Source organism: Dermacentor andersoni, chromosome 2, assembly GCF_023375885.2.
Source record: "Dermacentor andersoni chromosome 2, qqDerAnde1_hic_scaffold, whole genome shotgun sequence".
NCBI classification, from domain to species: Eukaryota; Metazoa; Arthropoda; class Arachnida; order Ixodida; family Ixodidae; genus Dermacentor; species Dermacentor andersoni.
The window spans coordinates 532309-551944 of NC_092815.1; the positions used below are offsets into that span (position 1 = coordinate 532309).

At 43.4% G+C, this 19636-nt stretch overlaps 1 protein-coding gene across 9 annotated transcripts in view; it reads right to left on the reverse strand.

The window, feature by feature from the left end:
- LOC126543058 (run domain Beclin-1-interacting and cysteine-rich domain-containing protein-like) overlaps positions 1-19636 on the reverse strand; it is a 454654-nt gene that overhangs the window by 270621 nt on the left and 164397 nt on the right. For 8 of the 9 annotated variants that reach the window (XR_008615039.1, XM_050190205.2, XM_055077614.1 and 5 more), the window contains one exon: positions 2994-3068. Coding sequence is in view for 8 of the 9 variants with exons in the window: in XM_050190205.2 (XP_050046162.1) it covers positions 2994-3068 (75 nt within the window). In the remaining variant the exon portion in view is untranslated. The remainder of the gene's footprint in view (positions 1-2993; positions 3069-19636) is intronic. The other variant, XM_055077611.1, reaches the window with a different exon arrangement.

Sequence of the window (19636 nt, forward strand, 5' to 3'; positions counted from 1 at the left end):
CCAGGTAAAGTGTGCAGACGGTGTTGTCGTTGGTAGCGTCGAATTCACACAATCCAGGAGAGATGTACCAGGCAGCATAGGTTGTGAGCCAGGTGCAGCCACAGTGATGCCGTTGTGCGAAATCCCGACCTGCCGCAGGTTCTTGTAGATGCACGGGCCTGGTAGAAGTCGGAGCTCCTAAAGAAGATTGTCTGGCAGCTCGCGACTTGCGTGGAGATAGTGCAAGCCTTGGTCACTCAATTGTAGAAGTAGAAGTGATTCTTGAGCTGAGAAAACCCGATGGCAGAGCAGCTCCTGCAAAACTTCGGTAGGCCATGCATCCGTGGAAGGTGCGAGCACAGAACATCGGAAAGATTGCCTGCTGCTGCTTGCGGCAATATCTCGAATGCCGATAGCATCAGGGTTGCAGTGGTCGCTGACGGAATTGTGAAGGTTGTGCTTGTGGCGTCGCTGTGCCTGTGGGTGTGAAATTTGTGCCTAATGGAGCCGGTGGCAGGACCTCTGAAATGGTGATGAGTGAAGTGCTCGCGAACAGAAAGCGGATAGCTTTCGGGAACGTTTAAGAGAGTGGCAGGCAGTAGTGTAGCCGAAAGCGCTTGTGTTTGGCCCAGTGAATTAAGTGAAAGAGTCATCGCGCAGCTGCCTTTGAAATGGGGAGGAGGCTCACGGACTGAGTAGAGGTTTTGTGCTGGGGCCGGCACGTGCTGACGATCGGCTAGGGTGGAAGCAGGCGATGTGGGACGACAAGACAAAGAATGATGCGATGGTTCAAATGGCAAGAGCTGTTGTGACTGAGCGTTCGAGGTGGTGTAGCAAGCAAGGACGGCTGCCCGTCGTAGAAGTTGGGGCCAGGGTTTGACAGCCGGAGTGTGGAACACAGCCAGAGCCTGGAACCTTGATGATACAGAAGTGGCTGCCCTGAGGGATGACGCAAATGTCCAGCGTGTAGATGTAAAATTACCGGGCACCCTACAAACACGGGACATCTGCCAGACCATGTGAGGCCACGTCACGCTCGCCTTGGCAGAGTTGGCGCGTTAACGCTGGCATGGCTGGGCTCGGTCATCCGGGTCACCAATTTGTGGGAAGGCTGGGTTCGGTCGTCCAGGTCATTGATTTGTGGGAGGAGGCACGAAGCGGTAGCTGCCGTAGCCACGGTTCATTTAGGAAGCTCAGCCATAGTGCCGCGGCATCTCGGAAGTGGCCGACACCGCCGCTACCTAGGTCGAGCGTGCTAGCATGTTCTCATCTTGTGCTACCTACACATTAGCTCATCCTCTTCTTTGCCTGTTTTGGAGGCGATAGCCGCGCTGCTGGGAGGTAACATACGTGTATGCATTCCCACAGCAACTTGAAGAAATTGTTTTTTTCTCTCATACAGTCAAGGCTGGAGATAGCGGGCACCTTCGTTGCATAAAAATGCATTCGCTATATCAACAGGTCATTATAAGCGGACTTGTTCTAAAATCTAGCAATAAAGAACTGAACAAGGTTCAGTATAGGAGCGCATTAAACCCGAAAATGATGCACACTGCTATTATTAGTAGAAATCTGTGGTTAACATCTGTTTAGTGTCAATTCGATAATGGCACTCTATGTTTTTCAAGCTGTTGACATCTTCGTAGGTCAAGGCTCTGGCATATGCAAGATCCTTTAGCAAACCCTACGGTACCATTGTGCCAGGACATTCAACATCCTAGCGCTCACAAGCCATTTCAAGAGGATGTGTTCAACATTAGGTGGCCTGACATTAACCCCTTCCAAAGTTTGCAGTTGACCTTTTCTCTTGTTGTTGAGCAGCTCTTTCTACTTCAAAACAGTCAAGGTCGTTGACCTTGCTAGGTGATGCACACCCGTGGTTGCTTGTGTTATCTAACTACAGGGGCAGTGCACACGTGAGCAATAAAGAAAAAATAAAGCTAAAGAAAAAATATGGAGGACGTTTAACCTTCGCCTTTAACAGTGGAATGCGATAGCGTTCAAAGATCACTGACTGCTCCTCACGCTTCCTGGCAACTGGAGCGTATGTAACCATAATGTTTACCGGGAAACGCTAGCCGCAAACGATATGCACGAAGGTGGGCTTTCTGGTAGAAACATGGCCACTTGCGTGGGCCGTGATGTGGAGGAGGTGAGCGCCATCTGGAGGTATTGTAAGGAACTGAACGCCCTGCTCCGTGGCCTCCAAGATACTCACGTGCCGGTGTGCGCAAATGGCGAATGCCGTGGCCGGTCTATGAACGGTAGAAACGCTGGAAGAGGGGTTTCCGAGCTTTTGCGTAACAGAATTGTTTTCTCGGATAGTCAAATTACAATCCGACATTATCATCTCTGTAGGATGTGTGTAACTCGTAGTTTACGATATTTATACGTAGTTTAGCTTAAGATATTCAATTAGTTCAGTAGCTTTCTTGTGCTACTGGAGCGCCTGGGTATTGGTGGTTCGAAAATCTTTTTGCCAAAATGACGTCAGACGCCGAATTTCCTGCGACACGGGGCCCTTAATGCTGTCGCATTAGAAAGTAAGACACCATGTTGATTGGCTGTGTGGTGTAGCGTGTACAGTCCAGCTGTCTGACTTTCCCCTGGCTCACCAAGACTGGCCGCACCACAGTATGGTTCAATCCATTCACTGTAACCAAACTGAGCAGGGCACCGGATCGTTATAAGTGCACAGCTCTCGCATGAATGCTTTGCAAAACTTCTTATCTGTTGATAAACTGTTAGCAATAGGCGGAAGCTCAATTTAAATTGATCGTATAATGATGCAATTGAAATCCGATATGATCCAATAAAGCTGAGCTGCTCGACCTTATCCATTATTTCATCACATCCCATCCTGTTATTCTGGAGTAAACAGCATCTCTTTGTTACATACTACAAAAAGATTTCGTATTCCACAAATTTTAATTCTTAAATAACCATGCAGAATGAAAAGCTTAGCAGAGAAGTATACTGCGTGCTACTACTTCGTATGGTTATGGACAACTCACCCGAATATAGCGAGGCCAGGGAGAGGGACAGGCCACATTCACGCACTCCGGACAGGCTGGACTCAAGGTCGTCTGCTGCAACAAGTGGATGCACAGTTCCAACGGCATTTGTGTAGTGGCTAAGACATGCAGCTAACACTGGCTCTTGACATTAGTTGAGGAACAGTGCTTCCACAGCCATTGTTTTTTTTTTCCCATCAACCAAAGTGTTGCCAGTGGGCGGTGAAAAATGAAGCACCCCTGAAGCACAGAACAAAAGCTAGTGGGCAGAGCACAAAAAAAAAGCTACTTCGGTATAGAGACTCTTTCTGAAATGTAAACTGCATTGTAACAGGTATAAAGTGCTAGAAAAGATGAAGACGAAAATGGGGGACACAACATGAGCGTTAACTTTCAACAAATGGTTTATTTTAAACCAAGGAACACATATATGGCAAATTTCCGTTGACTCGAAGCTGTAAAAAGAAATCTGTAGATAAGCGAAAGCAGAAAATAGAAGCAGCAAAGAACACATGGAGCCTTTCCAAAATGCCGATGGTAATAGTTTGTCACCTTTAGGTGCATCAGCACTGGAGCCTTCGAAATCTATAGGTACAACGGCATTACTGGCACTATGCCAACACAGCATGCTTGGCATATCTTGGCAAATATATATCTTAATGATATATATTTAAAGCCAGTCATCTGAGCATAACCATTTTCAGGCATCAAAAAGGTGATGCTGATACTTTCTGCATCGTAATGAATTTCGGTAAAGCAGTGATTTAGGCTTGTTGGTAAAACATCGTGAGGCTTATAGTGCGTGAAAAAGACAAGGACATAAGTGTATGTATGGGTCCCTTGCTTGAAATAAAGATTGTTGCAAGTTAGCGCCTGTGTGTGTCACGTTTCACTTTCGTCCTTGTCTTTTTCATGCGCTATAAGCCTCACAATGAATTTCGGACAATTTAACTTCAAGAACCGAAACAACAGAACAGCGTAATTGCCATGCCTTTAGCAGATGCCCACGAGTGAAATGACATTTATGCCTCACCATCGCACCAGCATGAATCGAGCGTCCTTATCGGGTCATGATCTCACTAAAATGCTGGAGGCTCACATGCTGCCTTTATTCTTTTGGGTGTAGTGCAGTGCCTGTGCAAAAGACGCAAGACGCCCAAGGTTACAATTAATACACTGTGACCAAATTGATGCGCAACTGACAGTGTTCTAAATGAGAAGGGGGAGGAGGGGGGAAATGACTCCCAGCTCACCGCTGCCACGTGACGCCACAGGTGGCCGCCAAGCAAGTGCACGTGAATGGGGATAGAAAGAAGGGGGAAGATAACTGCAGAGCGTAGCCCGGCGTGGCATCTAGCTCAGCTAGCGAGCTGCCACCGAGTAAAAAGCGAGGGCCAGTGACGCTGCCGAAGCTGCAACATTGCTTTTTTCCCTATTATTTTCAGAGTCAAGATTTTGAGATATTCTAAGTTCAGCACAAAAGCTTATTGAGATGAGAGGTGAAAAACATATCAGCTGAGACCACGGCTGAAAAACAATTTCGACTTAACTGGTCTTTCAATATATCAGAGTACTAGTAAACGAGGGTTTAGCGTATACATTGATGATGTCCATATGCCATAAAAAATGCCATGCACAGAGATATCGCCATCTTTTGCTTTGGACACACGCATACTTTCCCCCCAAATTATGGCAGAACCCATCTCACGATCACTGTCGATGGTAATGCATTGAGAATTGTAGCAGCGGAACTTATGGAACGTGGACACAGAAGGAACGAATAGATGTGGACACAGCTGCACTGCCAACCGATTTCTTTATTGAAATTCCCGCTCTTTTTATTTCATTGCCACATCTCATCTCTTTTATCTAGCTGAGGCTTCTCTCAAAAAGGTGACTTCTTATCTTGTCAAGGCCACTGACGGTGTGGTTACACATTGCACTCCTGTTTGACTTATCTCAAATGCCTCAAGAATCTCCAGAGTTAGCCTATCATCATTCCTTTTCAGGACTTGGACATCATGAAATTTGAGGGTGCACATGCTTGGCTATCTTTTCCCTTCTTGTTCATTTTGCAACGTTTGCAGTGCAAGGCTAGATTGCTGCCAGGTGTCCCTGAAAGTGGTGATGCGTGCTCTCTTGTTCGGTCATTAAGGCATCTTCCTGTTTGCGCTATGTATTGTTTTCCACAGGACAGGGGGATGCTGTACACTACTCCTTTGGCGCAATCTGGCATTGTGGTTTCTTCTTTTCCTGGTTCACTCGTGCGCACATACTTTTTCCCTTGTTTGGTACTGAGCACACTACTCAGACGCCATGTCTTTTACCAATCTTTGTGAGATTGTGGGTCAGTCCATGCACATACAGACTTTTCGCACAATTATTTTGTATCCGCAACTTCAGGTCCACCTTTCGCTTTCTTGTTTTCTTTTAATCTTCTCTATGAGGCCTTCAGCTATGCTGCATAACATCGACATGGGGTACCCAGCATTTTTCAGCCTACTTATCTGCCGCTGAAAACGTTGTTCAGTTTGATGCTGGCACGACCTTTTCAGTGCTGAACTGAATGCTGCACTCGCTATTGCCCGTTTCAGAGTCTTGGGATGGTCTGACGTGAAGAGAAGAAATTGTTTCTTTGCTCTGGGCTCGTACCTCCAGCATAGATGTCCCAGTTTGAATTCTAGAAAAACGTTGAGGAACTGCAGAGAACTGTGGTTCAGAAGCTCATAAGTGAATTTCAGCTTTGGGCACGCTGATCGAAACTCGGTAGGAATATCTGTGGAAACTTTGTTGGAGCTGTGAGCACCTACCTCACTGCCACAATCACTGAGCATAATGGAACCTTATTAGCCCAAAAAATATGCAGACCCCACGCACTGTGAGAATCGATGAAAGCGAAGCTTTCCGTGCTGGATGTTTAGGTTGATGATAATTAACGGCAATGTTGATGGCTAAAACTTAATTTCTTCAGCGTTTAGGCTAACATGAGAGGGATGAGTTGATGTTAAACGTTACCTGGCATGCACCGCTGCTGCTTGTCTGCGTAGTACACAGAACACACAGGGAGAGGTGTTTACTTGAGGCATTGTTGTGCGCCATATTTTATAACCTCTGAGAGGGTTGAGCGTTGTCATTTCCTCACATCGCACATCACGTTATTACAGACGTATTAAACTTGAATTGGATTATGGGGCTGTATGTGCCAAAAACGCACTCGGTTTATGAGGCAAGCCATAGTGGCTGACTCCGGATTAATTTTGACACCGTGATGTTCTTTAACGTGTCCCAAAATCTAAGTGCACGTGCGTTTTCTGTTTCGCCCCCATTGAAATGCGGCTGCCACGACTGGGATCGAATCCATGACCTCTAGCATTGCCATAGCCGCAAAGCTAATGCGGCGGGCGCAGAAGTGTTGATTTGACGGTCGACCACTTCCGTAGTGTCCCCTGGACCCTGTGGTGCGCTTTAATTAATGCAGCTCTGCTTCTGCATGCCTTGCTTAATTTGTCTGCTTGACATATGTGCATGACGCTTATTTTTCAGGAATAGCCGCATCATACTGCACTGTACCTTGAACTTAAGCTTGTCCTGTTTCCCCGCAATCGCTGTCGTATAGCAGTGGGGTTTCCTTGCCTTCTCTCGTCAGCTCTCCCTCTCTTATATGGGAACTGCCTTTTCTCCCTCTTCTACTCCTCTTCTTCTCCTTTCCACAGTTCTATCGGCATCCCCTCTGACCTGGCGCATTTGTAGAAAGGGATGTGCAACAGTTCCTGCAATGCTTCTGAGGGGAGTCACGGATAATTACGCCTGTCAAGCAGCTAATGTGGCGACAGCCAGGGATCTCCAGAGCGCATTGTGGACATTTGATGCAGTGGGGTGAAAACGAGTTTCTCCCATCGCCTTTCCTTAGTCGCGCCTGTCATCTATACACACGCTCTGAACCACCCACCAACACAGTCTGCGCGACAGCAGCAGCCCACAGCAGCAGCAGCAGTGGGAAAGTCAAAGGAACAGGCAAAGAACGCTTGGCTTTAAAAGAGGGGTCTGCACTGGATAAAAAATTGCACCAATCCTGAGTGATTTGTACTTGGCAGCATGTGACAAGAAAATTCAAGGATCCATCAAGGAAAGGTGTATCACACAGATCTACCAATACGTGGACGGCTTCTTGATGCTGTGCCAGACGGAGAATGCAACCGATTATAAACAACTTAAGGTCATCGTACTGGAGTCCTTTCAATCAATGTGCCCAGAGCTGAACTTCACTTATGAGATTCCGAACCGCAGTTCTCTGCAGTTCCTCGACATTTTCCTAGAATTCAAACCGGGACGTCTATGCTGGAGGTACGAGCCCAGAGGAAAGAAGCAATTTCTTCCCTTCACACCAAGCCATTCCAAGACTCTGAAACAGGCAATAGCAAGTGCTGCATTTAGTTAAGCACTGAAGAAATCCTGCCAGCATCTAACTGAACAAAGTTTTCAGCAGCAGATAAGTAGGCTGAAAAATGCTGGGTACCCCGTGTCGATGCTATGCAGTTTAGCTGAAGGCCTCGTAGAGAAGATTAAAAAAAAACAAGAAAGCAAAAGTGGACCTGAAGTTGCGGATACAAAAAATTGTGCAAAAATTACGTATGTGCGTGGACTGACCCACAATCTCATCAAGATTGATAAAAGGCATGGCACCTGAGTAGTGTTCTCAGTACCAAACAAGAGAAAAGTATGTGCACACGAATGAACCAGGAAAAGAAACCACAATGCCAGATAGCACACCAGAGCAGATACTGCGATTGCGCCAAAGGAGTAGTGTGCACCATCCCGCTGTCCTGTGGAAAACAATACATAGGGCAAACAGAAAGATGCCTTAATGATTGAACAAGAGAGCATGCATCATCACTTTCAGGGACCCCTGGCAGCAATCTAACCTTGCATTGCAAACATTGTGAAATGAACAAGGGAAAAGATAGCTAAGTACACACGTAAACCCCTAAATTTCATGATGTGCAAGTCCTGAAAAGGAACGACGATAGCCTAACTCGGGAGATTCTTGAGGCATTTGAGATAAGTCAAACAGGAGTGTAATGTGTAACCACACCGTCAGTGGCCTTTACAAGAAAAGTCAACTTTTTGAAAGAAGCCTCAGGTAGGTAAAACAGACAGGATGTGGCGATGAAATAAAAAGCGCTGGAATTTAAAGAAATCAGTTGACAGTGCAGCTGCGTTCACTTCTATTTGTTCTTTCTGTATTCGTGTTCCATAAGTTCTGCAGTACAATCATCGAAGAATTAACCAACTATCTGAGTTGAACACCCTTTTATGGTAATGCAGTTAGCATTCAAGCAATGTAGCAACACACTGTATGGCTGAAATCCCATTGAATAAAAATCTGTAGCAGTCAATCTGATACTTCCATTGCTTCAGCTGTATGAGATATACGTTGTCTTTGGTATCGGCTCACCTATGGCACTCGCTTGCCTAGGGTGCTCATGAGCATGAAATCTTCAATTTTAAACCTTTCAGTATCACTGACCATACCCGTATGTCCTCCACTCTCTCTAGTCAAATGTATGCAGTAAGAGGAAGTTGGTGCGCTCCGAGATAGTTCCGCCATCTGTTGTATATACTTCTAGGAGCATATTTTCTCATCTCTCTGGGTTTGCTCAGGGTGGGTTTTTGATAGCGCACTGCGGAACATGCTCATTTGTGGGCGAGGTTGCGCCTCGCAACGGGTGCATCCACAGATGGGCGGGGTGGCTCCCGAACTTTGTTCACCACAGTATACAGTCAAACCGCATTCATACGTGTTGGAAAAGAAGGCGAGGAAAAACATGCTAACCGGCAAAATGTACAATCCGAAGTCACATAAAAATGCGACAGACTCAACTGCAGTTAACACCTACATAATGCAAAGTGTTGCATAAATCGTTGCAGCAGGATACACGGACACGCGCCGAGCCGGCGGGGCCCTAGCGGCCCAAGACAAGTGCTGTCATTTTCGCAGCTTCGGCAAGCCTTACAATTGTGCTCCTTGAATTCAGCCCGAGTCAACAGCTTTCTTGAGCGTAACATGTGGCGGCAAGTTTTGGCGTGCCCCCTGTCAAATTGTTGCCATACAAGATGCTGACTCGCGTGGAGCTGGTGAAGCTTGAGTGACCCAAAGCACATGTCATTCTCCTATTGCAGAGTGTTTTAAGGGGGCGACTGCACACCCAAACGAAGTCGAGCTGGTGTACGACGCCAGAATATGATGCCTATGATGGGGCCAGAGCAACACAAGATGCTCACTTTGCACCTCCTGCAGCAAGGAATGGTGGCATGTTTGTGCTTTCGCCTATTAAAAGCATCCAGTATACGCTCACAATTACACTACGTGCCACGTGCTGCGAAACCCAATGAATGAATGTTTGATGTTTAATGGCACAAGGGCCAAGTATGGCCAAAGAGTGCCAGGTCTGTGGTAATGAGTTTGCAGTGTAATTATGAGTTCTATGAAGTTGGTGTGACGTGGCTGTAAAGAGGCCTTAAAATAGTCGCTCTGAAGTGCGTAAACTCTGTATAATAAGATTATGGCGGTGGCGTATGACGTGTACTATGAACATTAAGATGCATTTAAAAAGAATGATACGATGTGTAAAAATATATCAGGTTATAAGCTATGCTAGAGCACTACTGCCTCCTTAGAGCCCTCGAAACACAAGGGCCTGGAGGCACGTGCTATGCAAAACAATTATCGCAGTGGCATCCTCTGGAGCGAGGATGCTCAATGAATTACATGGGCTTATAGCATGTAGAACGACATCATTTAAGAAGTCGAGGACTGCCTTGCTGTTAAAAAGCGGTTCCTTACCAAGAAACATAGCCAGGTGTAGAGGGATGTAATAATGGTATGCAAGCGGAAAATGTTTCTTACTTTCTGTTTCGGCTTCCTGACACTCTAGGAGCACGTGGAGGACGGTCAGCCTCTCACCACATCTACCACAGGCTGGAAGTTGACTTCCAGTAAGCAGAAAATTATGGGTGCCGAATGTGTGTCCTATTCTGAGACGACAGAATAGGACATCTGTTCGGCGTGATTTTGTTGCAGAGGGCCAGTATCCTAACTGTGGCTTTATCACATCGAGCTTATTATTTGTTTGCACGTCCCACGTGCACTGCCAGTGGTTTCGCAGTTTCTTTCGTAAGAAAGGCCTCAGATCTGTGACAGGCACATCAGCGGTAGGGTTAACAGCTTGCGATGTGATCAACATGGCCATCTGGTTCGCTAGAATGTTACCTTCGATTCCCCTATGGTCAGGTACCCAGCATATTATGATACGCTGGTTAGATGAGTATGCTTTACACAAGACCGAATAGAGTTAATTAAATACAGGATTTTTATGTTTGCTGAGTGACATTAAGGCCTTCACAACGCTTAGAGAGTCTGTATAGATCGCTGCTTTTGGAAGTTTTGATTTTCTTATATGCTTCACAGCAGAGAGTAATGCGTAAGCCTCGGCCGTAAAGATACTTGTTTCCGGATGCAGTACATCGGATTCCGAGAAGGATGGGCCGACGGCTGCATAGGATACCCCGGCATTTGACTTCGAAGCGTCTGTGTATAACTATGCACAGGAGTGATCGTACTGAAGCTTTAAAAAATGCATTCGGATTTTGGCCTCTGGAGCGTGCTTTGTAACTTTTATAAAGGATATGTCACATTCTATCACCTGCCACTCCCAAGGAGGTAAGAGCTTGGTTAGGTGCATTAAGCGATGCTCGAGGAGTGGGATATGCATTTCATCGCTAAGCTCCTTCACACGCAGTGAGTAAGGCTGTCTTATAGAGGGGCGATTGCGGAAAAGTGTAGCACACGTCATATCGGTAACGGTACTAAAACATGGATGTTCAAGATTAGAGCGCACTTTTAAGGAAATATGTAAAGCTGATGTATGATCTCTGTAGGTGGAGTGACCACTCATTCGATTCGGCATATAAGCTTTCAATCGGGCCTGTTCTGAAAGCGCCCGTGGCTAAGCGGATACCTAGATGGGGAACAGGGTCTAGCATCTTTAGCGCACTCGGGGCGGCAGAGTTATATACCACAGCACCAGAATCTAATCGTGACCGAATCAGGCTCTTATATAGATTCATTAAGCACTTCCTGTCACTACCCCACGTAGTCTGGGATAGAAGTTTCATTATGTTCATTGTTTTTAGACATTTTTCTTTGAGATGTTTAATGTGTGGGACGAAAGTAAGTCTATTGTCAAGTATAACACCTAGAAATTTGTGCTCTTTGTTTACAGGTATCTGTTGTCCACACAGTTCTAAGCAAGGATCCGGAACCAGGCCTCTCTTTCTTGTAAACAGAACACAAGAACTCTTGTGAGGACTGATTTTAAATCCATTTTTCTCTGCCCACTTTGACACCTTGTTCAAACCATGCTGTACCTGTCTCTCACACACTGCGAGGTTACAGGATTTGAAACCTATTTGAATGTCATTTACGTAGATGGAATACAAAATGGCCGGTGGTAAGGAAGCACGAAGTGTTGTCATCTTAACAATAAAGAGTTCCTGCTCCGAGCTCTTGCTCTAAAGAAGCAGCATAAGTGGCAGTTCCTTTAGACAGACAACTGTCAGATTAAAGCATGCAAAACTGAAAATAGCAAAGTGTTCTTCATAAACTCTGAGTCTGACCTCAGCGTCATCACTTAACCTGATTTGCGATTAGTCTTTGTTTTAGTCACTCAATCATTCCCTCAAACATGTCTTTGTTTTCACCTTCTGAAGCTACATCACTGCTTAAATCTGCAGGTTATTCATTGCTTCACTTCAATGCATGAAGTTTGCGTAAGAATCATGATAACATATCTTCATTCATCAACTCTCTTTCCCACACTTTTTCATTCATCTTCATAACTGAGACATGGCTTGGCCCGGCTGATAGCAATTTATACGGGTTCCATGCCTATCAGGCTGAGTATTGTAACCGTGTTGCATATCAACATGGTGGTAGCGCAATTTTTGTTGCATCCCACATTAAATATAAACGTAGGCTGGACCTTTCCACAGATCTATTTCACTGCGAAACTGTTTGGATCAAAACCGATGCCTTGTCTTTTCCAAATTATTGTGGCGGAATTATTATTGGCTGTATTTACTGTTCTCTATCTTCTTCCATACCTGATTTCCTTCGTCATCTTAGCTTAGTTCTTCAAACAATTACTAGTGAAAACAAGCCTGTCCTAATTGTAGGTGATATAAATATTAACTTGCTCGATGTCGACAATAGTACTGTATGCATTTATTCGTACTGTTTTTCTGGCTTTGGGCTAGAGCAATTAATAACTTTGGCCACCAGGATTTCCACTCAAGGAAGCAGCTCCCTCTTAGACCAAGCCCTCACTAATATTTCGCCTTCACCAGTCTGGTGTAATTGACATAGACATATCAGATCATTACCCTGTATTTGTCACTTTCAAATCTAACCCTCCTAGGTCAGATCCCTGTTATCTTACGTCTCGTCTTGATAATATAAATTTTGTTGATGCAATTGACAAAATTGACTGGAGAGTTATAGCTACCAAACTAAATCCAGAAGAAGCGCTTCAGTTATTTTCCTCTTTACTTTTAAAAGCTGTTCATGCTAACACTGTCACTGTTAAGTGCAAGAAGAAATTTAAATTTCTGCATAAACCTTGGATCACTAATGGGCTACTTGTGCACATGAGGAAAAAAGAAAACATGTATAGGAAGACTAAAAAACAGCCTTTCAATGTTAATTTAGCATTACGCTTGCACGATTCTAAAAAAAAATTCTTCAGTGACACGCTTAGCCGCTTCCTCAGAACATCACCGCAAAAGTTTTGGCGATATTTCAGTGATAGAAAGGAAGAGGTACAGGAAATCAGGAAAGAAGATCAAGTTCTGATAAACAAAGAAGATATTGTAGAACACTTTAATCACTTCTTTCAGTCCGTGTTCACCACGAACGATGATGACGTCGATGTTAGTTCTGAAAGCACAGAGCCAAGCCAAATGGATGACATCATAATTACACAGGAGGGCGTATTTCAGCAGCTCTTGAATTTAGATGCAAAAAAAGCGTATGGACCAGATGACATAGCGACCCAGTTTCTTCAAAGATATGCTGAATGGGCGTCGCGTTACTTGACCCTTATATTTCAGAAATCATTACAAACTCATTCTGTACCCCAAGATTGGCGCAGTGCAATAGTTATTCCGGTGTTTAAAGGCGGCAATCGAACAATAGTGAATAATTACAGGCCTATATCTCTTACATCCATTTCTTGTAAACTTCTAGAACACATAATAGCTAAGCATATCATTCGCCATTTAGAAAATAATTGTTTACTTTACCCATACCAGCATGGCTTCAGAACAGGCCTTTCCACTACCACACAACTAGTAGAGACAATTCATGATTTCGCAATGGCGATTGATGCCAGAGAGCAGATTGACGTAATCGCCATAGATTTTGCCAAGGCCTTTGACAAGGTGCCACACAAGAAGCTGATTTACAAACTGGAAATAACCGGCCTTAATGCCACTATAATAAAATGGATTAAAGCTTACTTAACGAATCGCAACCAGGTGGTCAGAATGGATGGTCATGTCTCCGGCTCACTGGCAGTACTCTCGGGAGTCCCGCAGGGATCTGTCCTGGGACCGCTTTTATTTTTGGTGTATATTAATGACATTTCTGCTGTGATGGAACCAGATGTACATCTTAAACTGTTCGCGGATGACTGTTTATTTTATTCTACAGTACGAAACACGGCTGACCAACTTAAGCTTAATAACTGTCTAAAGGCGTTAAGCGGATGGTGCAACAAATGGAGTATGGAAATAAATTACTCTAAATCAACATATACACATATTACCACACGAAAAAGGGGCCGTCTTTTGTTTCCATACACTATTGGTGACAAGTGTCTGATGAATACAAGTCAGTTTAAATACCTGGGAATAACGATAACAGAAAACTTATCGTGGAGTATACATATAAATAATCTTTGTTCCAAAGCATACGGGAGGTTATTTTTCTTGCGAAAAAAATTGGAGGGTGCTACATGCGATGTACGACTCGCCGCATACAAAACTTTTGTAAGGCCAGTTCTCGAGTACGCGTCAGAGGTATGGAGCCCTCATCAAGCTTATTTGAAGAAACAACTAGAGAAAATACAGAGGTACGCGGTGCGCTTTATATGCTCCCGATATCAAAGGACTGATTCAGTCACAGAAATGCTCCGTGTTTCTAAACTGGACCTGCTAGAAACACGTAGACAAAAACATCGATTGAACTTATTATTTCAAATACTTCAAGGCCAAATAAATATTAGGCAGGAAACATACATACTAGCACCTGGCAAATGGAGCTCCAGAACCAACCATAACCGATCTATCGAAGCTTATATCACTCACACTAATACATTCAGGCACTCCTTCTTCCCCGACGTGATTGAAACGTGGAACAAGTTACCGATGTGTGTAGTGGAACATACAGATCTGTCCCAATTCAAAAAATCTCTGGATGACTATCTGTGCGAATGCGCCGCTTGATTTCGATGTATTCTGTGTTTGTAATTATTGCAATGTTCTCTTCTTTTATATATTTTTCCATAACCCTCTCTGTAAGGACCCTCGCAAGGGGGTTGACAGTATTGTTAAATAAATAAATAAATAAATAAACATGTTGAGTAATTTATTGAAGAAATCAAAAAGGCAATATTACGAAAATGAATTCATGAAAAATAATTTCATCCAAAAGAACAATGGCAACTTATCAACGAGTTTTTGGATGTACCGCGTTCTGGCAGTTCCATTGAAAAAGTAATCTACAATAATGTGACTATCACTGACCCGCCTTAGCATTGCTCGTGCGTTCAGTAATCACTTTTATGAAATTTATATTACTACCCATGCTCCTGCTGTTTATCATACGAGCCGATGCGACCAATCTTTCTTTTTGTTCCCTGTAACACCTGAAGAAGTCCTTACTGAGATTTACAGCTTAAAGGACACAAGTCCTGGTTTTGATGGAATTTCTGCATTTCATTTAAAGCTTGTTGCTCCGACTATTTCTGATGCTCTCAGTAACTTAATTAACCGTATGTTCAAGACCGGTATATTCCCTAGAAGTCTAAAAAAATTGGCTGAAGGCTTAGCTTGGTTAAGCCTGGAAGATTGCGAAAGCAATACCCTTGGCTGCGCCTTGGTTTGGCTGATGGTGCGGACATGGTTGCCCTTTGTTAAACTTACGGCTATACATCATCCGACATAGCGCGAGGCAGTGCACCGACCACTGCGAGGAGCCGAGTTGTAGCCCCATTTATCCTCCTAGCGTGACGTCACACCAGCGAGCGCCCTCTCTCGGTAGCGCCGCAGCAGCGGCGCGCAAGGCTTCGCTTCCACCATCGATGCCGCGAGCTGGGGCCCCGTCTCTCGGTCTGGCGTGACGTCACACGGTCACGTGACGCGCAGCTGTGTAAGGAGGCGCCACGACCACCGATGGGCCGAAAGTGCGAGCAGCATTGCTTTCGCAATAAAAAAAGCTAAAATCATTCCTGTTCATAAAAAGGGTGACAAAGCTCAAGTTGCGAACTATCGTCCTATATGTATTTTACCTTCAATTAGTAAAATTGTAGAAAAACTATTACTTCGACGTATTAACATTTACCTTAACAAATTTAGCTTGCTGAAACCCTGTCAGTTTGGTTTTCGTTCAGGAAGCTCGACTAACTTGGCTTTGCTAGCATTAACTGATTATATTCGACATTCACTTGATCTCAGATACTTTGTTGGCTCGGTCTTTTTAGACTTTACTAAAGCCTTTGATACAATAAACCACAATGTTTTGTTTACTAAACTAGAGTCTGTTGGCATTTCTGGTCCAGCTCTTAATTTATTAAAAAGTTATCTATTTAATCGTGAATTAACAGTGTACGCAGGTGGGGCTTTCTCTGAAAGCAAAATTATTAACCAAGGAGTGCCTCAGGGCTCGATTTTAGATCCTCTATTATTTTCCATTTATATAAATGATTTACCTGACTGCCTTAACTATACCCTACCTATATTATACGCAGATAATACGGCTGTTGCCCTCTCGGATAAATCATTACTTTCACTAACTTTGAAACTAAACAGTGATCTGTTAAAAATTGCTGAATGGTGTAACGCCAATTTTCCAGTTATAAACCCTACGAAAACGCAATTCATGTTATTTAAGTCATCACAGAGACATTTACCTTGCTCTCCGACCATAACTCTGAATGGGCATGACATTCCTGCCTCCACTTGTGTTTCTTTTCTCGGCATCAAATTAGATCCCCACCTTAAGTTTACTAACCACATTGCACACATCAAGCAAAAAACAGCATTTGGCATCAGAGCACTACTCAAATCACGAGCATTTTTTTCCAAAGAAGCATTATTATCGTTATACTTACAATATGCCTTTATTTCCATAAACATACAATTTATGGGGGATTTAAGGAAAAAGTTGCTCGCAGCAACTTGACAGGCCTTAAACCCGGTCTGAGGGCAGCAGCAGAAGGCACAGGCACTGATTTAGAACTGACAAAAACAATACATAAGCAAAAAAACAATGACAAGTTGGCTTAGACAGTATGCCAGCAAACAGAAATGCAATGAAAAAAAAAGAAACATTACAAACCATAAAACTACACAATCCACAGTGTACACTAGAACAACAAAAGCAGTGATAGAATCATGAACAAAGTAATCATTGTAGGAAAGAATAAGACATGATTGAGCCGTTGACAGAGGCTAATATCAAACGGAGATGTGTGACGACAGTCTACTTCAGAAGACAGTCACAAACAACAAATTAATTTGTCTTCAAATATCACAGAAATGCTCATATAAATGCGATGCAGGACAAGAAGTGACATCTATGTTATTACATTTAAGCGTGTTTAATAGGTGTGGTAAGCGATGGTACAACATTTGAAGAGCATAGTTAGTGCAAGGGTGCGGCACATACCAGTGTTCAGGTGACCGTGTACTGCATTCTGTTCTGTTTCTAATTAATTGTGCTAACGACGTGATGTATGACTGGCTTTGTTTTGCTTCTTTACGATAGGCTAGTAACAGCCTCAACTCTAACAGAGAATGCAGTGTGAGTAAATTCAACTGTTTGAATAGAGGTGCAGTGTGAGCGTCTACTGGAGCATTACAGATGCTACGTGTTACCTTTTTCTGAAGCAAGAATAACCGGTTTATGTTTGTAGCAAACGTCGTACTCCACATGAGGCAGCAGTAGTGTACGTGACCCAGGAAGAGAGCGTTGTACAAAAGAAGTTTGACCTTGCGTGGCAGCGGTCTTAACCTGAAGAGCGCCCCAGCGACTTGCGCAAGTTTGCCTCCAAGGAAGTCGATGTGATCAGTCCATAACATATGGCTGTCAAAAAAGACACCTAGCGTCTTCGCAGACTGAACAAGCTCAATTCTTGAAGAACCTATTATAATGTCGGTCTCTAAGTTCACATCTTTATTTTTTTATTGAAATAAAATAGCTTTTGTTTTGTCAGTGTTAATTTTTAAGCCATTATCCTGTGACCATCTCTATATTTTTTGAAGAACAGGGTTTGCAGTTGAAACCAGCCTTTCAATGTTGTTCGATGAAAAAAGCACCGTAGTATCATCTGCATAGATTATGTATTTAGGTTCACTATCGACAAGAACAAGGTCATATATTGAAGTATATATATATAAATGTATATATTGAAAAGCAGGGGGCCCAATATGCTTCCTTGGGGAACACCAACTGTTACTTTCTTGAACTGGGAGCAGATGCCATTAATTTCAACAAGTTGATTCCGCTGATTTAAATAAGATTTCACTATATCCAAAGCAATACCATGATACTTCGCTTTCATTCATAGTCATATCATTTATGGTATCGCTTCTTGGGGTAATACTTATCATTGTCATCTTTCGTCTATTCAGCACATTCAAAATCAGGCTATCCGCATTATAACGCGAAGCCATTTTTTCTCTAACGCCTCTTCACAACTACGTACAAACCGCATTCTTCAAGTTACTGATTTGTTTAACTATCATTTAGCGATATTGTTTTAGAAATTATTAACCCAACAAGTTTCTTACAACTTTGTTAGTTCTGATTTCTTTTTTAATCCCAATAACACAAGGTTTGCAGCACAAGGAAATTTCTTGTTGCCTTTATGTCATACTCATTACGGAAAGATAGCTTCCTCTGTTTGCGCGCTTAAGCTTTGGAACAGTCTTCCATATTCCATTAGGTTGTCATCTACCTTGTACTCTTTCAAATATGAACTCAAGAATTATTTGCTGTCTGATTAATTTCCTACAATGTTATTTTGCCATTTAGAAGCTGTGGAATTACCATTGATTGTGCATCTTTCCTCTTCCTTTTGTCTTTTATGTGTGTTGTCACTCAGTTTCTTGGTTATATCTTGCTTATTTCATAATTTGTTCCTCTGCCCTGTATTCTGCTTTATTTTTTTATATAGCTTCTAATCCAAGGGTCCCGGTGCAGTCTCTGACTTTGGGACCCTTGTCTGTATACCATTTCTTGTAACAAATTGTTATGAACGAATAATGAACTGAAACTGACACTGAAACTGAGTGTGCAACTGAGCACACCTCCCTGGGGTACACCAGTTTCTTGTGTAAAAGGACGTGAGAGTACATTGCCGACATTTACACGGAAGGTACGATTGGATAGGTAGCTTTCTATTAGGGTTAGCATATTACCATGAATGCCCATTTCTGACAAATCTCTCAAGATTCCGTAGCGCCATGTTGTGTCGTATGCCTTCTCCATATCAAGGAATATCGATAAGAAAAACTGTTTGTGTACAAATACGTCATGGATATTTCCTTCAATACATAGAAGATGGTCGGTTGTGGAGCACCCTTCTCGCAAGCCGCACTGATAGGGATCAAGCATTTTGCTCAGTTCAAGGAAATGGACGAGTCGCCGATTTATCATTTTTTCAAATGCCTTACAAATGCAACTTGTGAGGGCTATCGGGCGGTAACTTGCCACTGAGGAAGGGTCTTTGCCTTGTTTCAAAATTGGGACTACAATGGTTTCTTTCCATGCAGTTGGAAGGTACTCTGCATTCCAGATAGTGTTGAAAAGTGTAACTAGTGTAACTTGCGTATCACTGTGTAAGTTTTTGAGCATTTCATAGATGATTCTATCAGATCCTGGTGCAGAGCTCTTGCATGCACTCAAGGCAGCTCTCAACTCTGCAATACTAAAAGAACGGTCGAATGGTTCATTCTGCCGACACTTTCTTATGAGTGGCTTACATTCTTCTATTTGTTTATATTTGAGAAAGGGTTTTGAATAATTGATGGAACTTGACACGCTCTCAAAGTGCTCCCCAAGTGAGTCTGTCTGATCAAGCAGGGTACCGTCTTCAGTGTTTACCAGAGGGAGTGAATATGTTTGTCGTCCTTTTGTCCTATTAACCCTGTTCTAGACTTTCGCCTCATCTGTACAAGAGTTGATACCCGATAAAAACTTCTGCCGACTCTCTCTTCTGGCCTGTCGGCGCGTTCTCCTGGCTTGAGACTTTACTTTCTTGAAGTTAATAAGATTTTCTGCAGTGGGAGAGGCTCATAACAAT